At 49.2% G+C, this 26,954-nt stretch overlaps 1 protein-coding gene across 1 annotated transcript; it reads right to left on the bottom strand.

The window, feature by feature from the left end:
- Positions 1-1,121: 1,121 nt before the first annotated feature.
- Kctd5 (potassium channel tetramerisation domain containing 5) lies at positions 1,122-26,887 on the bottom strand. Its single transcript, NM_027008.2, has 6 exons — positions 26,579-26,887; positions 13,645-13,753; positions 12,624-12,715; positions 11,143-11,238; positions 9,327-9,452; positions 1,122-2,846 (listed from the first exon to the last, which is right to left on the bottom strand). The coding sequence occupies exons 1-6, from the start codon at positions 26,828-26,830 to the stop codon at positions 2,817-2,819; spliced, it is 705 nt and encodes a 234-aa protein (NP_081284.2). The 5' UTR covers positions 26,831-26,887; the 3' UTR covers positions 1,122-2,816.
- Between the last annotated feature and the right edge of the window lie 67 nt (positions 26,888-26,954).

The raw sequence follows: 26,954 nt of genomic DNA on the forward strand, positions 1-26,954 counted from the left end.
AGCATCCAGGAAGCAGAGGCAGGCAGATCTCTATGAGCTTGAGGCCAGCCTAATTAATATTGTGAGTGTCAGATCAGCCTGTTCCAGGCTACAGAGTGAGACCCTGTCTCAGGGAAACAAAACAAAACAACCAGAATGGACCACTTAGCCCTTACTGTATGCCAAACATGCATGAGGAACCTCCCAGAGCTCCTCTTCCCACTGGCTGCTCAGTGACCTCCGAGGATAGGCTGTTGAGTGCCTTCTCTAGGCCAGATTGGTTGGCTAGCCTTCTACTCTATAGAGGTACACTGGAGTCCATACAAGGATGCAGGGCAGGTTGTAGGAATGTAAGCTCTAGGCCATCATAATCGCTAAGCATTGGTATGAGGCACAAAGGCTTTGAGACTGATCTCAGCATCAATTGTGATTTTGCCTTGGCTCTGTCCCAAGGTTCTGGGTGTTGCCTTTCCACATGGATTCGGAAAGCTGCATGTGGGCCCTGGTTCTTTGTTCCTTTGGGCCCATGGGTACCATTCAAGCAGAGGTGTGGTCCTGTCCACAAGAAGCACCTTGGTAGAAGCCCAGGCACAGGCTCTGCACAGAGTCCAGTAGGTTCATACCTACTTGGGGATGCCGCATACACTGCCTCTCCTGTCCCCACTGCTGGCTTCCCAGAATCATCAGAACAGTCCGAGCCGGTGCCTTGTCCCTCTCCAGACACCCTCGTGGCTGGGAGGCTGTCTGAGGGTGACAACAGACTGCTAGCCTTCTGCACAGACATGCCATATTCTAGGCCATGAGGCAGGTCAGCATTAGAGACCTCTCAGAGCGGGATCCAGACCCTTAACCCTACTTGTTCTCAGGCATTCACAGGGTACCTCACGGCCCAGATAACTGAGCACTGTACAGGAGCCCCATGCTTATCTCAGCTTGGGCATCAGGACAGCCTTGGGCCAGCAATCTGGCTGGGTTGACTGCACAACAGGACACAGGATATACAAGGGTCAGGGGCTGCACAGCAGAGACATCCCTGTTGGGAACCTGGAAGAGGCTTTGCTCTAGAAGCAGGAGCACACCATCCTGGTCTACCAGGACACACTTCCGGATTGACAACACTTCTCCACACACTTCAAGATATTCACAGTTGCTGAACACAGTCATAAATACACAATTTTATTTACTATTTCCAGGGGAAACTTAGGCATTAAACGGTAAGCTGATAAAATATGGATACCTAAAAAAGTATAAAAGTATAAATATCCCCTTAGGATTTTAGTGAATTAAGTTTTAATATCATTAAATTAAAAAAACAGAAACAAAAACCCCCAGAAGCCTATCTATTGTCAAAGTCATAAATGAAGCAATGCTGAGTGTCCAGCCACTCCCCAGAGCATCCCCATGGCCAACAGCAGAGCTACTGCCCCAGAGTGATTAAGCCACACCTTAACAACATACAACAGACCTTAGGAAAGGAGGAGGTCGGTCCTAGATGCTGGAGAACTTGACTAATCAGTTACTGGCAGAGGAGAAGGAAGAGGGTCTAGGCAAGAAGTTTCCGGAAGCATTTGAAACAAGCAGTGTCAGAGGCCCTGGCCTGCACATGGGCAGCCATAGTGGTCAGTTTGCACAGCTCCCTTGGGAAGGTCAAGAAGCACAGAGCTTGCTTGCTTGAGCCAAGTTTGTGGCCTGCTACAATCCCCTAACCAGCTGAGAAGGTCTGTTTCAAGCCAGCAGGCGCAGCCTCTGCAGGAACCTTAGCAGCTCCAATGTCGTATCAGATGAACAGAGCCCATGCAAATTGTGCAAAGTCCCAAACACTCCAGAAATACGAGAGAAGAACTGCATAGTTATACAAGGAAATGAGAGCCAGTGAGAAGGAGACATGTTTGCACTGTAAACATCCTGAATGCTTAACATGACCTGGAGTGTCAGTTCCAGAAGCCAGGTGGACAGGCCTCCCACCCCAGCCTCTATCCCAGGCACAACAAAGGCACTGGTAGGCGCCAGCTCCCCCATGAGCCCACAGGCGAGACATATGAGGCAAAACCTCTATTTATGGGAGCATAAATGATTTAACAGATCAATCCAAAATGTAGCAACACTTTTAGGCATTTCTAAAGAGTATAAACACCGGGTGGTCTATCCACACTTTAAAAAAGGGATACAAAGTCCTCTTGCCTGGAAAATACAAATTAAGAAGCCTTGATGATCCTGGGCCAAGCTGACAGGCCAGAACAAGAGCCTGGCTCTGAAGGAGTAATGTCCAGGGGTGGTGCCCAGAAGTAGTGATAACGTGGAGGCCACCTTTGTCAGGAGCCTCAGCTGAGGTCGAGAGAAATCAACCAATCATGCCTGGAGGCAGAGCAGCCTCCCTGACTCAAGGATGTGCGCCTGGTGCTCAGTCAGTGATGAGCAGGCACCCACCCCCAAAGCCACAGTGCACTGGACAGGAGTTGCGGCGGCTGCCCCTCCCTCCTGGCAAGGTCCAGGCTGCTTGTTGCAGACTGTGTGTAGCACCAAGGACCCTGTCCTTCAAATCATCTTCAGGAATGCACGGGCTGGTTAGCAGCATCCTGCCTCAGTCCCACGTAGCACTCAGAAAGAATAGTGAGACCAGAGACTGCCAACCCAGCCCTAGCTGCTCCGGGTGGGGACGACTGGCCTGACAGCTGGGCTGTCTCTCGCCACCCACATCTGAGGCAAAAAAGGATCCACACCCAGACCTCTAGAGAAATGATCAAAAGCAGGTTTCTTCTCACAGCCATGCTTTTTGCACATGGCGGTTCACTTTATCTTGGGGAAAAGAAAATCATTTCTTCAACTCTCAGCATTCCTCACATCCTTGAGCCCCGTTCTTGCAAAATCTGAAAAATATCAAATGTAGAGTGAGTGAGCATGTAGGCTTTGACCAAGTGCCCTGTTTAGAAAGCAGAGCCCAGCTGGGCATGGTGGCGCACGCCTTTAATCCTAGCACTTGGGAGGCAAAGGCAGGCGGATTTCTGAGTTTGAGGCCAGCCTGGTCTACAAAGTGAGTTCCAGGACAGCCAGGGCTACACAGAGAAACCCTGTCTCGAAAAACCAAAACCAAAAAAACAAACAAAAACAAAAAAAAAAAAAAAAAAAAAAAGGAAGGAGAGCCCAGACTTGTTTGGCACAGAGTTCAGAGGGAGTCCTTATCTGTAGGCCAGGACCTCAGCAAGCTGACATGAGCCTTTAGGTCCCACCAGATCAACACTAACAACCCATCTGTTAATGAGAAATAGGTCTGCACTTCTGCTGAGCTCAGAAAGCCTTCCCAAGCAATGCCATGCTGTGGATGCCTTCTGTATTCAGTCTGCTAACCTGTGGCACTGCTGCCTCCTCACCCTTTGCTCCCACTCTGGCTGGAAAACTGTCCTGGCCTCCTTAACTACTATACTGTGGTCAGCTGTAATCTACCAGGCTGGATGAAGTTCCTGGCGGCCTCTTTAAACCAGGCTGGGGCTGGGGGCTGGGGGCTGGGGGCTGGGGGCTGGGGCTGGGGATATGCTACTAAGTCAAAACCTATAAAATGAGCATCGAGAAGCCTCTAGGGCTGGGATAGGATAGGACTCCAGGCAGGACGCTTCAGAGCTGAGGGAACCCCACAGGTAGCCACGCCATAGCAGCTGTCAGAACTGTGAGCAACCTTACTTTTCTGGGCAGTAGGGAGATCTGGCTCTGGCAGGCTATGTGCCAGAACTCAAGAGAAGAGCATGTTCTCTCAAGCTGCCCCTGCATACCCCCCAACACCCTAAAAACCATGTCTGCCCCCAGGACAGCTCCACTAAGAGTTGTGGGAGGGAGGCGGAAACCGCCACTCTAGCACCTCAAGGAACTTCTCAGGTCTGTGAAAGAGTGTTGTTCCCTCGTCAGAAAATGGCAAGCTCCACACGATGGGTAATTTCTCAATTCTCCAGGACACACGGAGGTAGTAACTCTAGGTGTCACCCTCTTACTGAACAGCCAAGACCTTGGCTACCACTAACCCTGAGCCAAGGAGAATAAACGCGGGTGAGGGTGTACATTGGCAGAAGTGGTAACGGAAACAGAAGTACGAATCCTGCCTGTGACAGCAGACCACCGACCCACATGCTGGTGGTCTGCAGCACCGTCTGCCATGGACAGTGCAGGACTACCTCCTGCCTTTCTGTCTCCACATGGAGGCAGACAGCTTCATCCATGATCTCTGGGAGCTGGGGCCTGCTCCAGGTCTGCCTCGTGGGTACCACCATGTCCTTCCCACAAGCCCAGAACTTCAGAGCTAGAGTGAGCAGAGCACATTCTGTGAAGACTCTTAGGAAGTCTGGGGCTCGAGAAGACGCCTGCCCTCTCTCCAGGGGACTCTGAACGAGTCTCAAGCATGGCACCTCCTGGTGACCTTCTTCTCCAGCCAACCTGATGGCAGTTATGGCTCCCTTGAGCGTCAGTCAGTCCCACCATGCTTTAGGTTGGGTGCCTGTCACAGCTCACACCCAAGGCAGGTGGCAGTCGAGAGTCTCCTCCCCAGGCGGCTGCAGGCCCCTCCAGAGGAATGTTAGAACTGAGGGGCTGACGCATAAACCATGCCCCTGACTTCAGACACGGAAAAGTGAAGGGGACAGGAAATGTCTCTCAGTATGGCTTACATTATATATCCTGTCAGCCAGGTGTGATGAGACACACCTAGAGCCAGCTACTGAGGAGGCTACCACAGGAAGATTAGTGGCTTTAGGGGTTTGGGACCAATCAGCGTAGGCAATAAAGCCAGACCCTATCTCTTAAACTTCATGTCTCCTTCTACCTTTTAAATGTATTTATTTATAGACAGGGTCTCACTGTGAAGCCCTGGCTCGCCTGCAACTTACATAGATCTACTTGCCTCTGCCTCCAAGTACTAGGATTAAAAGTGTGTCTCATACCTTGCTCTCTTAACTATATTATTGTTGTTGTTATTATTGCTATAATTATTAATGTAACCTATGTACACATGTCACAGTGTGTGGAGGTCAGATAACAACCTTCAGGAACTGGTTCCACACTTACATGGGTTCTGGGAAGTCCCAGTTGGGTCATCAGGACTGCAAGACTACCCACTAGCCATTCTACTGGTCCTGTTTTGGTTTTTGTTTTTGGAAAGGATTTCACTACGTAGCTTAGGCTGGTCTTGTACTCAGAGTCTTCTTGTCTTAGCCTTTCAGTATTGGGATTACAGGTGTATATCCCTATGACTGCTTCATGGTGAACTGTTAAAGGGCTAGATTTTAAATACGTTGAGTGTCAAGAGACAATGGCTGAAGCTGCTATATATAAACTTACACAACGACTTAAAAGTAGAACTCTAGGGGCTGGTGAGATGGCTCAGTGGGTAAGAGCACCCGACTGCTCTTCCGAAGGTCCGAAGTTCAAATCCCAGCAACCACATGGTGGCTCACAACCACCTGTAATGAGATCTGATGCCCTCTTCTGGTGTATCTGAAGACAACTACAGTGTACTTACATATAATAAATAAAAAAAAAAAAAAAAGTAGAACTCTAGAAGGCAGGTATGATGGTCCATGCCTTTTATCCCAGAACTTAGGAGGCAGAGGCAGGCAGATCTTGGTCAAGACCAGCCTTGTCTCCATAGCAAGTTCCAGGCCAGCTAGAGCTACACATAGTGAAACAATGTCTCAAATGGAAAAAGACATACTTAGTCTCCATACTTAGTTCCTCCCTGGATACTCCTTGCTTCTAAGATGCCAGCCCAGAGTCTGGATGGCCAGGTGTCTCCCCACACTCCCTGTGCACTGAGATGTTGAGGGCAGCAGCAAGTGTTCCATTGTCAATGTTCCTCTCAGGCAATGCTCATGCTCCTCAGGATCGTCTTACCCCCACCGACCCACTGGCCAGGGCCCCTGCACAGGAACCAACAGGTAGCCACTCCAAGTTCTAGCATAGATCTGGACTTCAAGAAGTAGATTGGGGTTTTTTTTTTGTTTTTTGTTTTTGGTTTTTTTGAGAAAGGGTTTCTCTGTATAGTCCTGGCTGTCCTGGAACTCACTCTATAGACCAGGCTGGCCTCGAACTCAGAAATCCACCTGCCTCTGCCTCCCAAGTGCTGGGATTAAAGGTGTGTGCCAACATGCCCGGCCTAAGAAGTAGATTGTAAGAACAGGCTGAGAGGGCCTTTGTGGAGGAGGATGTGGGATTGGGGGAGGGGAGGGGGGTGAGACCCTGTCTAATCCTAGTGGAGATGGGTGCAAACCTGAGTCCCTGAGATGAGAACAAAACCCCATGGGTTTTGATGTTTGTTGTGTGTGCCAAGGCTCAGCAAATTATGTGAGCCTATGATCTCGTGACTAACAAAAAGGCCACCCAGAGGCTGCAGGAAGAACTGAGTGATCACTCAACTCACTGCTCAGCCCCAGGACTCTCCTGTGCCCACACCCTCAGCCTCACATGACCCAAAGCCGCCATCTTGCCCATGGCATCCATGGAGGGACACTATGCACCCAGCAGCACCAGCATTCAGCAACACTCTCCACCCTCGTCCCTCCCACGGGATCTATTGCAGATCCATAGGTACAGCTATCAGTTTCTGCCAACTACAGGACATATAGAAGCACAGAGGAGGGACGCAGGCAAAAGTCACCAGGGTCATATGGGAAGGAGACTATGGTGCTAGGCCTACTTAAAGGGCTGCAGAGCTCACCGTGACATTTATGCTTAATCTGAGTCACTGCCTTGGTGCCTCAGCTCCTCTTGGTCACTCTGGTGTGAAGGCAGGAAGTAAGGAAGAAGACAGCTGTCAGCCCAGCCTAAGCAGTGCAGGCCTGCAGGAGGACTAACCAGTATATCACCCAGGGGAAACCTTGAGGAATCCTGGGTTTGGCTGAACTGAGCTGAGACCTGCCTGAGGGGGCCTTTGTTGTGGATCTGGCTCCATCAAAAGCCCCTGCACGACAGGGGTGGGACCTTGGTCAAAGGGGCTGACATGGACCAGCCATGCGGGCAGATGTCAATCAGCCCATCGATAAATCATGCCTGAAGGAGGGGCTCCAGAGTCACACTGGGCCCAAGGATCCTGAGAGGTTCCCTTACATGGAGGTACTCTGTGTGACACAGGAGAAGGATTATACTTGATTACACAGAGGCCTCCCTCTGTACTTCTCGGAGACCTAAGGGCTCTTGTTGCATTCTGAGTCAGGGGTGGGGCGGGGATGGGGGGTAGATCGCAGGTCCGAGAGGCTAAGGAAGGCTTCCCACTTACAGCTGACACTAGAGGCAAGGTACTCGCTTGCCTGGGCCCTGGCCCTCATACTCACAATCTTCTTGACTCCTCACACAAGCTACAGCCCCACAGCCCTAACAGCCCTTATTCCTACCATTCTCACTTGAAACAGAAAAGACTGTGGCAGTACATGCTCAGGGGACATCTATGGACTGGGTTCAGTATGAACATGGTAGCTGCTGACCATAGAGGACCTATATCTCAAAGGAATCCAGTGTTCTCAGAAGGATGGCCCAGTGTGCGCGTGCTCCCAAGCTCCTTTCCTCTCCATCTGGCTCTAGGGGTCCCACAGCTTTTGGGCCCCGGAATCTACTGCTGTCAAGCACATTTGGAAACTCTATTATTGCTCTATTTCAGAGCCACATACTTTTGAAGTGAAAAATAGGGAAAGAGACTTGGGGCCATGCCCAAAGCCTTCTCACAGTCCAGAGCTTGTCCTCTTGGCAGCTGTAAAGCCATGGGGGATGAGGTCTGACAGAGAAAGGTGGGCTCTGCTGAGTTTCATTATGAAAGCTGTAAATTTAGGGAAAAAAAAAGCTTTAAAAATAAATATATGGGGCTGGTAAGATGGCTCAGTGGGTAAGAGCACCCGACAGCTCTTCCAAAGGTCCAGAGTTCAAATCCCAGCAACCACATGGTGGCTCACAACCATCCATAATGAAATCTGACTCCCTCTTCTGGAGTGTCTGAAGACAGCGACAGTGTACTTACATATAATAAATAAATAAATAAATAAAATCTTTTTAAAAATCTTAAAAAAAAAAATATATATATATATATATATGAAAGAGTCCTGGCACTGCTCACAGACAGGAATGTCCTTCTATAATTAGTTCAGAGGCTCTAGAAGGTAGGCATGCCTGCTTGATCTAAGACACGGGAAATTTGTCCTAGGCCGGGTACTGATGCTCTGCCCCCCAAACCTGCTGCTGAGCCTGAAACTTGCACATGTCATGACATGCTGTGCTGGGGCAGCAGTGGAGGAGCGGCTGTCCCTCTTCAACCCTTTTCACCTCTCATGGTCACACAGAGGCTAAGGACAGGAACTCAGGAGGTTCTAAAGGTGTACTGTATCAGCCAGTGGCAAAGATACCTGTCACATTACAATGTGGGCTAATGTGGGAACACTGCTGAGATCCAACTAGTATGGTTTCCTGGAGATCCTCTGGGGAACTCTGTGCCCCCCACCCCTGCACCCCCGTTTCTTAAGTCCTCACCCTAAAGCTCAGGAAGGGCTAAATGGAAAGCTCTAGAGAGACAGAAGCCATCTATGGGGCCACTAACTAAGGGTCAAGTTGCCATCATGTCTCTGGGTAAAGCTCACCATGTCTGGCCTATTCTTTCTCAAACTCACAAAGCCCACTGGCAAGCCCCGGGCCTTACCATGGTCACTGCGACCTTGGATTCAGCCTACTCAAGGCCCTTAGACCCCCAGGACCCCCTGAGCTCTACAAGGCTCTACAAGCTGCCACCAAATGACCCCAAGGCCCAGGAATCATCCAGTCCAGCCCAACAATGTACACTGTGGGACACGTGCAGCTGTTGGGGGCCAAGCTAGAAGGCATTCAGGGGAAAGGTCACCAAAACTGGTTACTTGAGAGTAATCTAAAAGTAGATGAGGCAGGTTGCATTGTCCCCTTGGCTAACACTGCTCTCTTCAGGAGGGTGGGACTGAAGGACAATCCCTTTCACACACTAAAGCAAGTGTGAAGGAACACTGGTGTGCAGCCGAGGCAGTTGCTGTGCTGAGGAGCTGCCCTCAACTTTTGTCCCAAGACTTCCCTTGACATCTAAGGCTGTTTCCAGAGAAAGCAGCCACAGTGACAGACCTGGTATGGATGCTCAGACACTTCCAGGAGTGATTCTGTCCTGTGGCTATGGAAACGCATGCTAGAAAGGTGCCTCTGTCCTGACACAACAGGTGGCTTCATGTGAAGATGTTTAGCTATGGAAAGACCTCACAACTAAGAGTTTAAAGGGAACAACAAAAATCAGTGAAGCAAAATGAAGAGAAAAGCTAGCCCCAGTGCCTGCCCCAAGGACCAGTAGGCCCAGTCCTATGGAGCTCACTCACCTTGGCTTTCTCGCTTGGCTCACTGGTTGTGCCGTATGGAGTGTTGTGCAGCTCCTTGGAAACCACACAGAGGAACTCAGCCTGGTCTTCATTTCCATAGTTGTAAGAGGAGCCAATGCTGACCAGCTGGAAGGAAGATACAGCCTGTGACAATGTGCAGTGGCTCAGGTGTACCTGGCTCTCAGGAGTAAGAACATGGCACAAATTGTGGAAGCTCAGGGAAATGAGAGCTAGCTTTAGCCAGAAGGTTTTTCCATAGAACTAGCAGGAAGCAAACCCCCAGTGCACTGTACTGTAGGAGCCCACACCTGCACCCCAACGTAATTGCACAACATGCTGGGACAGGCTCTCTGCAGATACTGAGCATCTCTCGATGCTCCTGGCTGGGCCCTAGGGATGATGACAGATTACCCTGGGCGGGCAGGAGGGGAGCAGTACACAGGTTAAGGTAGGGGAGGGAGAGCTGAGGCCAGAGTTCATGTACAAACACCACTTGAGAACCTATTGCTGGCTGTCCCTGTATCTGATAGCAGCCAGCAGCCCTCCTTGGGTAAGTAGGACCTCTGCAAGCTAAGTCTAGTGCCCACCTGGGCACTACACCCCCAGGGCTGTGCTGGGAACACAGGCCAACAGCATTAAAAGCCTGGAGCACTGAGTGCCTGATCTTGCACTTCTATACGGCCGCGCATGTTCTAACACGCCTCATAAGCCTCTAGGTCACCATGTATGTTACCTGGGCCAGGACCATGTTCATCACTCCAGTCATGAGTCCAAGAAAAAGGTCAACACAGACATCAAGCACTTTTGTTCTTTTAAACACAAAATAACTCAAGGGAAACCACCGAGGCCATAGCAAGGATACCAACAGCACAGTGAGGAAGCAGGAGTGGCTCAAAGGTCACTCGCCACTGCAGTCTCTGCTCATGTGTCTATACATCAGAAACAGAGGACAGGAGCGAAATCTACCACATGGGTAACTAATAGCCCCAGGGCTGGGGACAGCAATGGGGACAAAGTGGTTGGAAGGGGTGGACCCCACCAGGTGAGGCTGACCTGGATCAGGTAGTGGTGTGAGGTCCCCCATAGACTCTGTATCCCCACCGGGCAGCTCTAGTTTGACCTAATCACTGACCTCTAGGTGATCCATGGTTGGACTGGCCATCTCAGATGGACTGAGTTTCATCCTGGACCCCTGAAAGTTCGTCAACTCAGCGCTAGCCCCACGTGAGGAAGTAGAGTGTAGCTAGATTACTAGCAGCGTGACTCAGAAAGATAGCGCAGAGGTCCAACCATGGTGACTGCACAAAGGTCACAATCGAGGGGAAAGAGCAGCGCTTGTGCTCTGGGTCTAGGATCTTCTAAGGACAAAGTCTTGAAGTTGGTTATGGGAGGAGACTCTCTTCCAGCCAGAAGTCACAAGACAACAGAGCAAATGGTACTTGGCTCCAAATGAGGCGACCCAGTTCACAGATCTAGAAGGGTGACAGCTGCTTTCCGGAGCACAGCCTTTCTTGGACCACATGCCAGGGACATGATGGGTAGGCTCCTGCCCAAGTCTCTAATGTGATTCTGATAGGGTCTGGGCACAAGACACATGCATACTCAGCCCATAAGACCCGCCCAGGCCCCCAGGAGGACAGAGACATGGCAGCACCTGATGTGTGTGTAGACTGGAAGCTCCACACACAGTGCTGGACATGACACACAGCATCCTCAGTGGAAGAGTTGGCATTAGAAAACCACCACAGAGTTGGAAAGGAAGGGACTAGGTAATGGTCCCTGGGACCTGAAGATTCCCATGAGCCCCCACTATCACCTGCTCAAACTTCCAGCCGTCTGACATTGTGGATACCATCTGTGTGAGCTCCTCCTCCTGGCACTGCAGCACACGGTACACATGCTTCACTGGCATCTATAAGGACAAATGCACCATGAGATCAGGCTCCACCATGCCCCAAGCACTCTTAGCTTTATACCATCACAGGGCAGTGTTCAGGCAACCTTACACATCCACACAGCCAACCTACAGCCTCAACAGCTGCTACTGTAGCTTTCTCATTCCCCTTCAAAAATATTTCTACTTCTAAATTCCAAAATAAAATGAGTCATGTTCCTGAAATCCTCAGAGCGCCTGTGGCTAGATATGAATATACAGAAAACATTTGTATGTTCCATGCAGGGCGACACAATCTTTGCTTAATCTTCCCTGCCCAACAGGGATTTCCTGGGCAATTCCGGATAGACTTTGGTCTTGAATGTGGGATGAGAGTCAGCCAAGAGACAAGTCTGCTCTTCCAGGGCTACCAATATGTACAGTACAAGTAAGGGTCCCAGGAGCTGCTGCTCAGGTGGGGCTTCATGCTAGTGGCAAACACTGGTTTTGCTGTCACCCAAGTGCATCGAGTGACAATGGCTGTCACCTGTGAGGCCCAGCCCTGCCAGGAGGCTCTTTTACCTCCACAATGTCGATAGAGACTGAAGTAGTCCAGATCACACGGTTCTGAGTGGGACTGGGATAAAGGGGAAAGAAGAGGCCAGTTGAGGGGGATTGGGAATCTTAGAACCTTTCTAAGGCCCTGATAATGAGGAGCCTTTGCTACTAAGGCAAAGCTTGGTCAGACATGCATATGCTCCACTCCCAGCCATCAGTGAGCCAGAGAGACCCGGTCTAAAGGTGTGCAGTGGGAAAGTGCCTGGGGAGACAATGGGAGGGCTTTAAGTGGACCAAGCCCGGGTGTTGCCAGCATTCACTTTGTGAGCTGGGTGAGAGGGCATAACCACTCTCAAGTGCAGAGCTAGCTTGATGATAAGACCAATGCTGAGACCTTCCTCAGAGGGGAGGCACTGCCTACCTCACACAGCACTCACAACACACACACATGCTGGGCAGCAGAGGTCCCGGGAAGCCCACCTCCTCCCAGTGACTGCACAGATGCCCAGTATCTGTGCCACCTACTTCCCAGCTCCTCGATGCTCTCCTCTCTGCTGTGCTGGCCATGGGCCTTTGCACTGGCAGATCAGGTCTTGATATTCTCCCATCAGAGCCTCTGCTCTCCAGCATCTTCACTCTCCCCAGCAGGCCTCCTTCTCCTCTGTGCACTCATCACACAACTTCCACAGAACTGCCTATCTCCACTGATGGCCCTTCATGGCAGACATGGCAGATGAGGAAGGGAGCAAGGCCTGGGGCTCCAGGATGGGGATAGGACAGTTCTGGTCCAAGGTCACACACAGAGAAGCCACACCTGCTTATACAGCAAGCCCAGAAGCTACAGGCAGATTAGTCACCCATCTCACCTGGGATATTTTGCTGTCTCGTTCTCTAATTTTGTCCTTTACAAGTTTTATTAGTGAGGTGATATTGTAAAATTCTGCTTCTTCCAACACTCCTGAAATAGAGGTTAAAAAAAGTGACTTCTTCTAGATCAGACCAAAGCAGATACGTCCCTGATCCCCACACCCTGTCTCTAACCTGAGCTTCTTCTAGATCAGACCAAAGCAGGTACGCCCCTAGTCCCCACACCCTGCCTCTAACCTGAGGTTCTTGTGTCAGGCTTAACCTAACATCCTCACAGACCTTTCAGTTCTCAGCACTCAGCATAGGACTGAAAATGCCAGGCAGTTCACTAGACATACTTACGGACGGTCACTACAGGTGACACACGGAGGAAGGATACCGGGTCTCAGCCCACAGATACTGGGAGATAACTGACACATTTTTTTCTGCAGCTTGGAAGGTGCCTGTTTGTGCTACTGGCTCTTTCTGTTGAGAACTGGAAGATGCCAGCACAGTGTGGAAGCCATACTCTCCAGCAAGTGTCTCAGCCACAGACACTGCATCTCCCTGCCCAGAGTCACTCCTGGCTCCAGGGCTTCCCCACAACCTGCTATCTAATGTTCCACACGTAGGACCCAAACTTCCCAGAAAATTAAAAGTAGATTGTGAGAGCCCTGCTTTAGGGTTTCCTCATCTGTACAGCCGTCTGCATTTCTTTAGCTTTCCCACTCCTAAAGAGAAGCTGCCCTGGACCAAGTCAGCTCAGAGTAACCCATGGCAGGGTAACATGGGAGCGGTGGGGAGGGCAGAGTCAGGCAATGACGGATGAAAAGCTGCCAGGCAACAAGCATGGCTTGTACAACCCCAGAGCAGAGCAATGTCTCCATGTAACAATCCACACAGTACCTAATGAGACCCTAAAGAACGAAGAGACATGGTAGGAGTTTCTTGGCTCCTTCGGCAACGCAGGCACCTTCGAGTAACCAACCAGCACGTCTACTAGTGCAGAGCGCCTGGGCCTGTGGAAAATGGGCAGCTTACCTTCCTCTGCGAGGTCTTTGTTAATAACCAGCTTTCCATGTCTCAAGTAGTTCAGTACAGGTCCAAAGTAGGTGGGATCTCTGTCGATTAAATAGGCACCCGTTTCATCCTGCAAAGAACAAAATGCTGTCAGTTCTTGTGTAGACACTATGCTGTCTAGGCCAGGATGGCTTTTGGCACTGCCATGTAACCTAGGCTGGCTTCGGACTTGTGATCCTCCTGTTTCAGCCTCCTGGATTACAGGTTTGTACTACCACATCTTGCTCAACTTCTCAGACTCTGGAGACTCAGGTCTGGGCAACCTACTCTCCTTGTTCCAGAGCATCTTGGAGCGGAGATCTAAGAGTGGGAGTCCAGGGCTGGAGAGCTGGCTCAGCGGTTAAGAGCCCTGATTGCTCTTCCAGAGGTCCTGAGTTCAATTCTCAGCAACCACATGGTAGCTCACAATCATCTGTAACAGAATCTGATTCCCTCTTTTGTTGTGTCTGAAGACAGTGACAGTGTACTCACATACGTAAAATAAATAATTCTTTTTTTTTTTAAGATTTATTTATTTATTTATTTATTGTAAGTACACTGTAGCTGTCTTTAGACACTCCAGAAGAGGGCATCAGATCTCAGTACAGATGGTTGTGAGCCACCATGTGGATGCTGGGATTTGAACTCAGGACCTTAGGAAGAGCAGTCAGTGCTCTTAACCGCTGAGCCATCTCTCCAGCCCAAATAAATAATTCTTAAAAAAAAAAAAAGAGTGGGAATCCATGCAGCAGTCCACTGGAGAAAGGACTTCTAATGCTGAGCCCCAAAGCCTCCTATAGCAACAAGTAAAGCCTGGGGCAGTGGCATGTGTAAGTGACCACACAGGCACCTTCATTTCTTGCTGAACCATGGTCTCCAGGCTTTCCCAAGTGAGTACAATCTCTAAAGAAATCCTTCCTCTGTGGTCAGCGGTCTGTGACTCTGAGCCATATGTAGAACACCACATGCACCTGCCTGCTGACCCTGACGACAGAGCGGGAGCTCCACTTGCGGACTAACATCCTCACTTGTTCACCACAGCTACCTCCATATGAAGGACATCTCCTGCAGTACAGGGCACATTCAGCCTCAGGTTATCTTTCCTATCTTGCAGACCTGCTGGAAACACATCCAGTATGAGAGCCACAGTCCTGCCTGGGGTCAGAGGAGGTGTAGCACTGGGGACTACCAAAGAGGGTGATGCACAGAAGCTACAAGGACACATCCACACCCAGGGTGTGGGCCAGTGAGTTTCTGTCACACCCAATTCCAGACCTGCCATAGAGTGGCTGTATTTATGTGGGGGCTGCTAGGTCCAACAGGGATGTAGTGCAGACCCCCACAAGCTGTTAAAGGGTGAGGCTTCTACCACCAATGCAGCCTCATAGCTGCTTCTCAGACAGGCAGAGACAGGAGTCCAAAGGATGCAGTGGCTCCAAGGTCTCTAAGGCATGGCCACCACCCATTTTCCCATCAGCAAGGCCATGCATGCCAAGTTCCAGGAAAAGGAAACGACTCCATAAATCAGTACAACACAGTGGCTTCCCTGGCCAGAACACTGTCAGGGCTCCTGTAGATACAGACCACGGGAAAGAGTTGTACTCACTGCCCCGTGGAAGCAGCCAGCCAGTCTAGGCACATGTGTGGGGTTCCCGAACCCCTTGGATGCTCATGGGTAGCAGAGCTCACAGAGGTCTCAGCCACAAAGCAATAAGCCTTCAGAGGCTGTCTTCGCAGACATCCATTTCTATATTTGGGGGCAATAACAACTGGTGTTTTCAAGGGTTCTTCCCAACATCCACAGGCACAGAATGATAAAAACTTGGTTTTCTCAGATCAAAGGGAGAAAGAAACCTGAGCTGTGGCTGACATCAAATCACCGAGGCCTGGGAGACAGGGATGATGAGAGCCAGTGGCTTACGCTAAGTCCTCTTCCTGATTCCCTGTTCCACCTAATGTGATTGTCCTTACTCCCTAGCCCTCCCAACTTTATCCTCATCCCCTCATCTAAGGACAACAGGTCATACTGCCACAGGGCTCTCCATTCTGCCCCTGTCCTTTATCCTTACAGCCATGGGGTGAGGTGGGGGTAGGGTGCCTTCCAGCCTCTCAGTCTTCTGCACCTATCACCCAAGCACAGCCAAATGAAGGCGGCCAGGATTCAGCAGGGTTGTGGCAGTCATTCCCACATTACAGGAAAAAGAATGAGCTCTCCATTCTGTTCATGGGGAAGTGCCTCCTGTAGTGTGACATTCCCACATCACCACGCTCAGGAATACTCACAGCACAATGCCCCCTTGACAGACCACTGGTAGGTCAAAAAAACAAGGTCGTGGGGTAGGGCTCATCCTGAACAGGATACTCTTGGGGCCTCTCTTGTCATGCTGGCCATGGCTTCAGAGTCCAGTCTCCCCTGGCAACAAGAAGCCTTAGGTCTTCATGAATACTAAGGTAGTGAGGGGGGAAGGAAGGAGAGGGAGAAGCAGGAGAAAGCTGTCTATTAAGCAGCCTCGCTCAGCAGCCTCCTGGAGGCTTCCAGAATAAGTGGCACAAGACTATATGAAAGTGACCCAGGCCTCCCCAGCCCTAAAAGATGAGGTACAGGGCATTAATCAGAGGAACCATTAGCATTGGATTTGCTGGCATTGGCACTCGGCCTAAAAACCATGAAGTGGTACTGAGCCTCAGCCCAGCCATGTTCACTTGCAGAGCTTGGCCAGCTCATGTGCTGGGTGTGGCTGGCTCTCACTGAACATGCCCTATAGGAGGCAGCCTTTTGACAAATGCTTTGAAAGATCTTCCCTCTAACCCAAAGCCCTTCTGGCCTAGAGAAGGGCACATCTGACCAGGGGCCTCTTTCAGGCAAATGATCAATTAGGATGACACCTCTCAGAGTACCTGACCTGAGGTCCTGGCCACAGTGTGACTGTCTAACAGCAGAGCGCTGTACTCTGTCCAGTGGTTCTGTCTTAGAGCTGAGGGCTCACCGCCATCAACTAACGTCTTAACTACAAGTTCCAGAAGTGTCAACATGGGGACAGCAGCCTAAGGAAACTTTTTACAGCCTCAGACTCTTGTAGCCAGTATCCTGTGCTTGGAGTCCAGTGCCCTGTTTGCCTTAAACCCAGCCACAAAAGAAGGGCAAGCCATGTACTTTATGGGAATCTCTATTTGCATCCAGTAAAAAAGCACTTTAGATGTGGAGACTTCCAGAAAAACAAGATCAAAGGAATTCAAAAATTTTGCTGAGCCAGGCTGGTGGGCAAGAACAACAGGAACCTGAACATATCCACAGTCCTGTGTGATTTGTGACAGCCCCAGCACCAAGCCTCCTGGTCACCCAGGCAAGCGAGCATGTGCTGAGAATGGCAGGAAATGGAAACAGGGAGGTGTCAGGCAGAGTCCTAGAGACAGTAGTTGTCACCGGCTGGAAAGTAAAGCTGTGGCACAAGGTGAGGCAGTGTGGCCTATACTGTGCTATGTCAGAGGTGTTAATCTCCATAACCAGAAGCAGCCCGAGGAGAAGGGGGGTTCCTTCAGCTTACAACCCCACACCACAGCTCATCACTGAAGGAAGTCAGAGAAGAGCCTTAAGCTGGACAGAAACCTGGAAGCAAGAGCCGATACAGAGACGGTAGAAGAGTGCTGCTTCACTGCTTGCTCACCTCCTTTGATAGCACCATGAACCACCAGTCCCGGGGAGGTACTACCCAGTGAACTGGGCTCTCCCACAACATTCATTGGTTAAGGGGGGGAACAAAAATAAAAAAACCCAACCACAGGCTGGCCCACAGACCAATCTGGTGGGGGTATTTTTCTCAAGTGAGGTTCCCTCTTCCCAAATGACTTTAGACTGTTACAAGCTGATACAAAATTAATCAGTGGGGCTGGAGAGATGGCTCAGAGGTTAAGAGCATTCGCTGCTCTTGTGGAGGACCCATGCTTGGTTCCCAGCACACACAGTGGCTCACAACCACATGCAACCCCAGTCCCAAGGGATCTAATGCCCCCTCTGGCCTTTCTGGGCACCAAGCATACACACGGGGCATATACATAATGTAGACAAAACATTCATAAAATAATAAAATACATAAGTCATTTTAGCCAGGCAGTGGTGGCATATGCTATTAATCGCAGCACTCAAGAGGCAGAGGCCGGCAGATCTCTCTGAATTCAAGGCCAGGCTAGTCTATCGAGTTCCAGGGACAGTCTGAGCTACGCAGAGAAACCATGTACTGAAAAAACAAAGTTAAATCAAAAAATAAGATTAACCAATACAATTGATCAGCTGTCAACTTGACACACAAACGCATCACTGTTCAACCTTTCCTTTCTTACTGTCCCCAAGATGTCATTAATACCAAAATCACAATATAAGACATATTGCAAACTTTTAAAGACCTAGTCTTTAAATATTCAAACTTTAAAAGTCTTATCTCTTTAAAATATTCATAGTCTCTCTAAAACTCCAGTCTAGGCTCACACTTAGACACTCAGAGGGATCAAGGGAAATTGGAGGATCATTTCCTCCACACCTCATCTCAGAGCTCTCTGGCCAGTTTCTTCTGGTGGCCACTTCCTTTAAGCAGGCCTAGACAGCCACCGACCAACGGAGGCCAGAGTCTGAAGAGAGACAGAGGAGTATGAGCACCACTCACACCAAATTCCCTAGGAGCTGTCTGTGGGAGAGCTCAACTCCACAGTAAGGGCCGAAGTCCAAGGTCAAACCCCAGCTTTCCACCATGATACACATGGCATTGCAGGCTGTATTCATGTCTGCAAGGCTGTTGGGAGACTGACAAGTAAGTCTCCGGCACTGCGGCCCCAGCACTGCTGTCCCAGTGTTGGTAACATAGCTTAGGGCCTCCAGTCTGACACAGAAGACCAGGAAACGCAAATTCAAATACAAGGCTTCAGGAAGATGACTGTCTGTGTGCATTATTATTATTATTATTATTATTATTATTATTGTTTGAGGTGGTATCTCCCCATTATATAGCCTTAGCTGACCTTGCTCACTGAGATTCACCTGTCTCTGTCTCTTGAGTGCTAGAATTAAAAGTGTGCTCCTCCATATCAGGCCCCCAAGAAACTATCAAGATGATGACTACAGTAATTTGGGTCAAATGAGGCAGGGACCCCATCATCAGCTATGCTAAGAGCACACAAGACTTGGAAGGAAACCACTTCTGAAACCCAGCAGACTCAGAGTAGCTAGGAAACAGCCAAGATATGTCACTGGAGTCTTTGTTTCCCTTCTTCTCTTCAGTCCTAACATGATTTAGGGAAAAAGCCAGTCTGTATTAGTATGGTGGGAAGGTTTTGTTTTTCCACAAAAGCACCAGAATTAAGACTGCTTTCTCCACAATCATTTGCCTCTACCAACCCCTCCGGCACTTCTCAGTGGATCTGTGTCTGACCTACTTATGGCAGCACTGGCTAGAAATATGGCATAAAAAAGGGATCAAGGACTTAGCTTGAACATTACATGAGAGCCGACTCTCCCACACATACCCACCAGTCCACATATGCGAGACAGGTTGCTGATGCCCAAGTCGACACCGAGTGAGCATAATGTGGAGGCTGAACCCCAAGCCTAAGCTACTGGCCGCTGAGCCAGGCAGGGCAGTTTTCAGGCCTCAGAGGTGGTCCCCCTGGCCGTGCCAGAGTAGCTGCCTATGAGCATCTTCTCCAAAGGAGCAAATGGGCAAAGGCCAGGTTAGGCCCACATCAAACATGCTCCCACATGTGGAGGACTAACGCCACAAATTAATTGCTAAAGGAGTTAGAGATAACCTCCAGAAACAAACCTGTCTCTCTGATGGGGAAAGGCCTAGTAAGAGGATGGTCATTAGTCATCCAGTCAGAACTCAGTCCCAGCTGTAGTCCTTTAGGGCACGATCCTAACGCAGCATCTTGATTCTGGAATAGCATGCAGACAAAGGTGGAAGTCACTATGCCTCAGGCAAGCCTCTAAGTTGAAGATGCAGGTGGAATGTCATGGAAGGTCTGCAGTGGTTCCCTGACTCACTCTCAAGGCTCCAGTGCACCTGCACCCATCCCAATGGAAGGTTCAAGGTGCAGCCACTAGAGAAGAATTAAAATTAAGAGTAGAGTGTTGTGAACTAAATCTGGAGAAATACTCCATCAACTGTCCCACTAAGTCAAATGCATTGAATTTTTTATGTGCCAACACACATAATCAACCTACTGATGAATGCTTAGATTTTACTCCGAAATTACCCCTTTCCAATGATATATGCACATATAAACCTTTATTTCTACTTTCTTAATTTGCTTTATATCTATTTATATTTGTCATACCTTTGATCCAGAAGAGGTCTTAGACATCACCAATTGCAATGGGGAAACTGAGGCTCAGATTTGTAGTGAGGTGGGAAGTGCGGACTCCTGCTTCCAGGCTGCCCCCCACCCCCCAGCTTTTCCAAGTGCACTGCGGCAAGGAGGGCTGAGTTCTCATCTCACTCTCCTCATGAAACCCATGCTGCCCTGAGTTCACCAGACCACCAAACCCACCCCAGAATGGGGGGAATGGGGTTGGGATGGGGTGGTGGGGTACAGCACAGAAGGCAGACCTGAGTGAGATTGCGGTAAGGGATGCGTCAGGGCTACGGCTCACTGTGACTCTTACTGTGGCCTGGGGAGATCACAGTAAGATTTCAAGAGTCGTGACTTGAGGAATGTGTCCCTGCCCTGGATTGCACATTAATTACTCCTGTCCCTAGTTGGGAAATAGAATTGGGGACACTGGTAAAGCCTGCAAGATGTGAGATTTGTGAACTGGACCCCACAAATGAGACTTCTGAAGCTTTTTATGGAACCAGAATGCTTAGAATTCACCCAGGGCAGGCTCCTTGAGCTGAGTCTGCTGTAGTGTCCTAAGAATTTACTAGACAGGAGCCTTCATGGGGAGAGACTTCCCAACTGCACAAGAGCCCACCATCTGTGTAAATAAACTGCCGTGAACATCTGCATCGTCACACAAGGGTTCTCTGCCTTCCAGGTTCCTTGGGTGGTTTCCTTCCTAAGTATACCGGGTACAGAAGACACACAAATCTCCCCACACACTGCCTCCTTTCTGCCAGTGAGATTGTGCATTTAACAGGTTATAGCTATCATCAGCCAGACAGTAGAGAAGAGAAACAGGAAATATGACCAGGATCTGGACCAGGTGTGCCCAAGGGAAAGCCTTCTGTGGCTCCACAGTCTTCAAACCCTGAGCACTAGCCTCTCCATTCTGGCTAACAGGTCAGCAGTTCAGGCATTCTGGCCAGGACAGCCAAGCAGAGGCTCACAGCTCACCTGTGAGGTCCCCTCAGCTACCTCCAAGGTTATGACCCCATCAAGCTCAAGGTGGCTTCTATCCTCCTCATACGCAGCCACATGGGTAAAGTGAGCACTGAACTAACTCTGTCTCTCTCTCTCTCTCTCTCTTGCTTGTTTGTTTGTTTGTTTCGAGACAGGGTTTATCTGTGTGGCCTTGGCTGTCCCGGAACTCACTCTGTAGACCAGGCTGGCCTAGAACTCAAGAGATTCTCCTGCCTCTGCCTCCCAAGTGCTGGGATTAAAGACGTGCACCACCACGCCAAGCTGAGCAATGAACTCTTACCTTCTTGCTAGGATCAAAGAGCAGGCCTTCAGTTTCTCCTTCTCTTCTTTCCCTTCCTTAAAGGCTGTCTAGCACCCGGGAGCACTTACCTTTCCTCATCTGCTTGAATAATCAACATCAGCCCACAGTGAGCAGCTGACCGTCTAGGACTCATTTGCAAAATTAGGCCAAAAAGTGTGAAGGTCAGCTGCTAAGCAAGAACCCACCAGAACAAGGGCAGTGGTAATGCTGGGGGCACAGCCACTCTGAGATGTCTTGTGAGCTACCTCAAAGCCATCTCCATGGGCACCAAGTGTTGCACCAAAGCTCCATAGCTGTATTTCCTAAGCCTCAAGACATCAAGCATCTTATAAGAAAACACAGTGCTCTGCTCCTTCTCATAGCAAGCTGCCCCTAAGCAAGGCCTAATGAGAGCCAGCTTGCGCCTAAACAGGAGCAGTCCACTAGATTTAGTCACACAGTCTGCCCCATTGGCTAGTAGCCCAGGTATGCAGAGGAGAGAATCACGGAAAAAGCAAAGTGTAGACAGCTCTGCAAAGGAGCCACTGAGGCTGCACTGAGGCCTGGGAAGAGTGCATGCCGTCCTCTCCCAAGCCTCTGCCCCTAGGGCCAGGAGCAGACTCCGAGAAGGGCCTGGTTGGCAAACATCTTGGCCTTATTGTTTTCTTCAGTCCTGAATGTCCAGAGCCAAAGCATCCATCCCCCACTTGTAGGGGATGAATAGCTCCAGGCTCTAAGAACACTTGATGTGGGAAAGCCGGCTGGTAGCCAGAGTTTCTGGTCCCTGTGTAAAATCAAAGCTGGACACTGCCATGCTGGACAAGCACAACTGACCTACACTAGTAGTGGACAGAAAGAAAAATGGGTTGGCACCTGCCAATCACCCCCTGTCACCTCAGAGGATACCCTGAGATCCTCAAAAAGCTCCAACTCCTCATGAGGTGACAAGTCCCCCTGGCCTGCTCAGGACTTCTGAATGAGGAACAAACACTGACAGAGGCGACCAGACACAGTGAGAACAGGCACCAACTGCAAAGAGGGTGAGGGCACAATATCAGGATACACTATCAGGGCCAAGAATACTCACAGCCACGTCCTTATGCACCAAAGAAGCCCATGTGCGCCTAAGATGGCCACTCACAGCCTGTGGCCGATGCAATTCTGCCCAGTGCCCAGGATGCTCATAGGGATGTTGCTGGCTAGTTTCTCTGATGTAGTTACAACAGTTGCCATTTATACTCTAAGTAATCCCCACTTCTCTTGCCAAGCCACTGATTCAAAGACAGTTTCCCCACCTACATCCCATCCCTTAGTCTATAATATTCCTTTCATATCTTTCTAACCCTAAAACTCACCAGCACCAACTGCACCCAAAGTGGATACATAGAAGGACTGTAGGGACCTGGCTATAGTAAAACACTTTCCAAAGACCCACCTGGTGTAACTATGTCTACAAGCTTAAAGCTGGGACGGTGGCCCTATTCCAAGGGCAGAAGTTCATATGCAGGTGGCATTTTCTCTAGACATCCCTTAGTCCGAGACAGAACTCTGTAGTTCAGGACAGCTTCCAACCACACAGTATTTGCTGTTTCCCTTCCCCCTGAAGCACTGTCACACTAAATCACAGGCCAGTTGAGCTACAAACAGCAAGTCTGTTTTCAACACACCATGGGATGCTGAAATATAACCAAAATGGATCAAAAACCAAGCCTTTGCAAAGCACTTCCCATGAACAGATTAGAAGTGTCACACCTGGCCTGTCCCCAAGGACAACACTGGAGAGAAAATGACACAGAACAGCAGATGCTCAAATGCACAACCCAGCCATAGTCCCGCTGGAGGGTGTCCCAAGAGGAAGTGAGAATTCACTCAGGCTGTCTAGAAAAAGAACAGAGCAGTGAGCTCAAAGCTAGCCCCTGAAATAAGGCAAAGGTCTAGGGATACAAGGCATGGTATGTGCAGTAAGTCCTCACTCTGGGCTTTGAGGACACGGGCCACAGGTACAGCCCAGAGGACTGGATAGAAAGCTGAGAGGAGTCGATAGGCCCTGAATGCGTTTGCATTCTCTATCCCCTAGCAATCTGTCCACATCTTTGGAAAGTGTCTTCCAGACACTGGTTTCCCCACAGTAACTCTTGGCCTAACCCAGACAACAGTCTGCCTCTGGTGCTCTTCCATCCTCATGAAACCCACAAAGTTCCTTTGGGAACTTCTTCCCTTAAATCTCACCCATCTTGGCATCACATTCTACAAAGGTAAGCACTCAATAAACATCAATCAAATGCCAGAAAGACTCTCCCACCAGGTCCCTGTTAAAGTTCAACTCTAAGGAGTGTTTGTCAGGTATCCTTTCCTTGACCTTAACTATGAGGTCAGAGCTTTGAGAGCTTTCCACGTGAATCAACATCCTGTTTATCTTCCATCATGTAATTAATGGCCCCTTCCCTGTTACCACCCCTTCCCTTCTAACCTCTTTAGGATTTAATTATCAAGGTGGAATCGCTTGGGACACTCTTTCATCAGAACCTGGTTGGGGGCGTGGGCACAATGCAAACACAGAACATTTATAGATTTTCATATTTGAACACTATAGTAACACCAGTAACACAGCTAATATGAATTAGAACTACTCTAGCAACCTGCAACTAAAACACTCTCAACCCTGGGACCAAGACTGTACTTACTGTATTTTTCTGGAGACATGCAGCCTAGACTAGCCTCAAACTCCCAATCCTTCTGCTTCTCCCTCCCAAAATGCTGGGCTCGCAGGTGCTTTCCATTATGCCTGAGGGTTATTTTATTTTTATGATCTGAATTGTGGCTTTATAACTCAGAAATCAAATGTTACTTAAATAAAATTTAGATTTATTTTACATTATGTGTATGAGTGTTTCAGATGCGCATGCCTGGTGCAAAGGGGTCAAAGGAGAGTGTCAGACTCCCTAGAACTGGAGTTACAGATGGTTATAAGTCACTTAGAGAATGTCTGGGAATCCAACCCGGGTCCTCTGTAAGAGCGGCAAGTGTTCTTAACCACTGGGCCAACTCTCTACTTCCTAAATAATAAACTTTAAAAAGAAAAAACAACTAAAATATATTCTGATAATCTTCCACTGCAATAAAGGAAACGCACACATACACACAGACACACACACACACACAGGCAAACACACACATTTATTTACGTGTGTGGGCACACAAGTACCATAATAGTACTGAGAAGTCAGTGTACAACTTTATTTTTAATTTTTTGTTTGTTTTGTTTTTGAGACAGGGTTTCTCTGTGTGTGGGAACTCACTCTGTAGACCAGGCTGGCCTGGAACTCACAGAGATCCATCTGTCTTTGCCTCCTGAGTGCTGGGATTAAAGACGTGCACCACCACACCAGGCTTTTTTGTATATGAAATTTTAATGACTCATTTTATTTTATGTGCATTAGTGTTTTGCTTGCCTATGTCTATATGGGTGCTAGATCCCTTGAAACTGGAGTTACAGAGAGTGGTGAGCTGCTTCATGTGGGTGTTGAATATTGAACCCTGGGTCTCTGGAAGAGCAGCCGGTACTTTCATCCACTGAGCTGCTCTCCAGCTGTTTTGTTTTGTTTGTTTGTTTGTGTTTTGAGTCAGCGTTTCTCTGTGTAAACCTGGCTGTCTTGAAACTCGCTCTGTAGACCAGGCTGGCCTCAAACTTATATATCGTCATGCCTCTGCCTCCCAAAGTGCTTGAACTCAGAGTTTAACTTTTAAGAGTCAGTTTTTTCCTTCCACCTTGTGGATCCTAGAGACTCAAGTTTTCAGGTTTGGTTGGCAGCAGGTGCCATCTCATCAGCACAATAAAGATAATTTATAAAGTAATCTTAAAAGATAGTAAAATGAAGAGATATATTTGACTTTAACTATGCTGAAGTCAAACAGCCCTATATACCTTGTTCCAGTGCTAAGTAAGCAAAAAGACACCAGAAGCCAAGGGCCAAGGCTGACTTAAAATCTGACTTAATACACAAGACAGGGATGCTTGGGTAGAAAAACAAGAATGACTATAAATGCCTACTGTTTGAAAAACCAATCGTAAAGTACACACCCTCACTATAAAAAGGAAACAGCACTGACAAAAGCCTATTTCTATCTGTCAGACTTCTGCCATTTTCTAGAAGGCAATCCTCTAAGAGTGAAGAGATTTGGTCAACTCAGTAATGGTAACAGCTGGGAGGAAGGATATGAAGAACTACCATAGTAGTATCTCAAACTCTAACTTCTTGATTATTTTGCAGTAACTCAAGAGTTCATTTCCTGGTCATAATGCCAGGCCTCCCTCACTGAGAAGGTGCTCTGTTAGGCCGTTTAAAGTGCAATGGGCTCGATCTTTCTGGAAAACCTCCTGAGTAGTCACTTTCAGGCTGGCAAGGCACAAAATCAAGCACCATCATGTAGGCTGAACCAGAAAACTCAGTTAGTACAAGGCTAATAAACTGCCTAGGGGGAAAGGGGAGTGAACGATTTGTTCCTAAGTTTCAATCCTGCACAATACTAATTTTTCAGTATGCAGTACGACACACAACTTTTGTAATGATAATAATTGAAATACTTTCTATTACCACAGGTATTAACAGTATTAGCGTTTAATTAAATTAAAGATAGACAAACCACAAACTAAGCTGGAAATCCCTACCCTTTTCAAAGGCGGTGGGGAAATGAAGTCTGAAAAGGAGATGGAAAAAGATTCTCTACCTGGTCTCTTTCACAACCCTAAGATTTTTTGACACCTGGCCCCGAACATGAATTCAATACAAATAATTCATTTATTAGAATTAAACTGACACCTTTGAACATTTCTACTCAGGTGGTACCTTCTAAGAGATGCCGTGCCTGTCCTTATGAATGAGAAGGATAAAGCACAAACTCTGCAAATCACTGGAAAAAGGGTAGTCACTGTGTCAACCCCCATGGCCTACGTTAATTTAGACGTCTGGAATGTGAAAAGACCAGATGAATGCAAAGGGTTCTCAGGTTCCAAAGCCAGCAAATAGTTGGGCGGTGGTGGTCACACACCCTGGGCAAAAGAATCTGGGGAGAAGAAAGTAGGGCCACAGCAAAGCTTGGGTCCTTCTCGACCGAAGAGCATGAAAGAAGAAAGAGGCACTGTTAAACCAAAGGGCCGAGGCAGGTGGGTACCAGAGTGCCATCCTCCCTCCGGCCCGCTCCGCCGGGCGCCCTCATTGTGAAGAGGTGTGTGTCGCGAGTGGCGACTAGGGCGGCCAGACCCCTGCTGACCCGCGAGGCCCTCACCTTGTCCGAATCTAGGTCGGGGTCCGCCTGGCACAAGCGGTACAGGAAAGACTTCGGGTCCCGGCACAGCGTCTGCCGGGTGGTGAGGAAGTAGGTGCCGCCGACGTTGAGCCGGACCCACTTGGACACGCCACCGGGGCGCTGAGCCAGGGCGCCCATCCCAGCGCTGCAGCGGCGGCACAGGCCGCCCCCCAGCCCCGCCCCGAGGCCGCTCGGAGCCGGCGGCAGCAGCTCGCAGTGATTCTCCGCCATGATCCTAACAAGCCCCGCCACAGCGGCCCTTCGCCGGAAGCGTCCGTTCTTTAATACAGCCCCCCTGAGTTGTCCCGCCCATAGGTACGCCCCAATAAAGTGCCCGCCCAGGGCTCATGTGCAA

The sequence above is a fragment of the Mus musculus genome, chromosome 17 (genome assembly GCF_000001635.26).
Source record: "Mus musculus strain C57BL/6J chromosome 17, GRCm38.p6 C57BL/6J".
Lineage (NCBI taxonomy): Eukaryota > Metazoa > Chordata > Mammalia > Rodentia > Muridae > Mus > Mus musculus.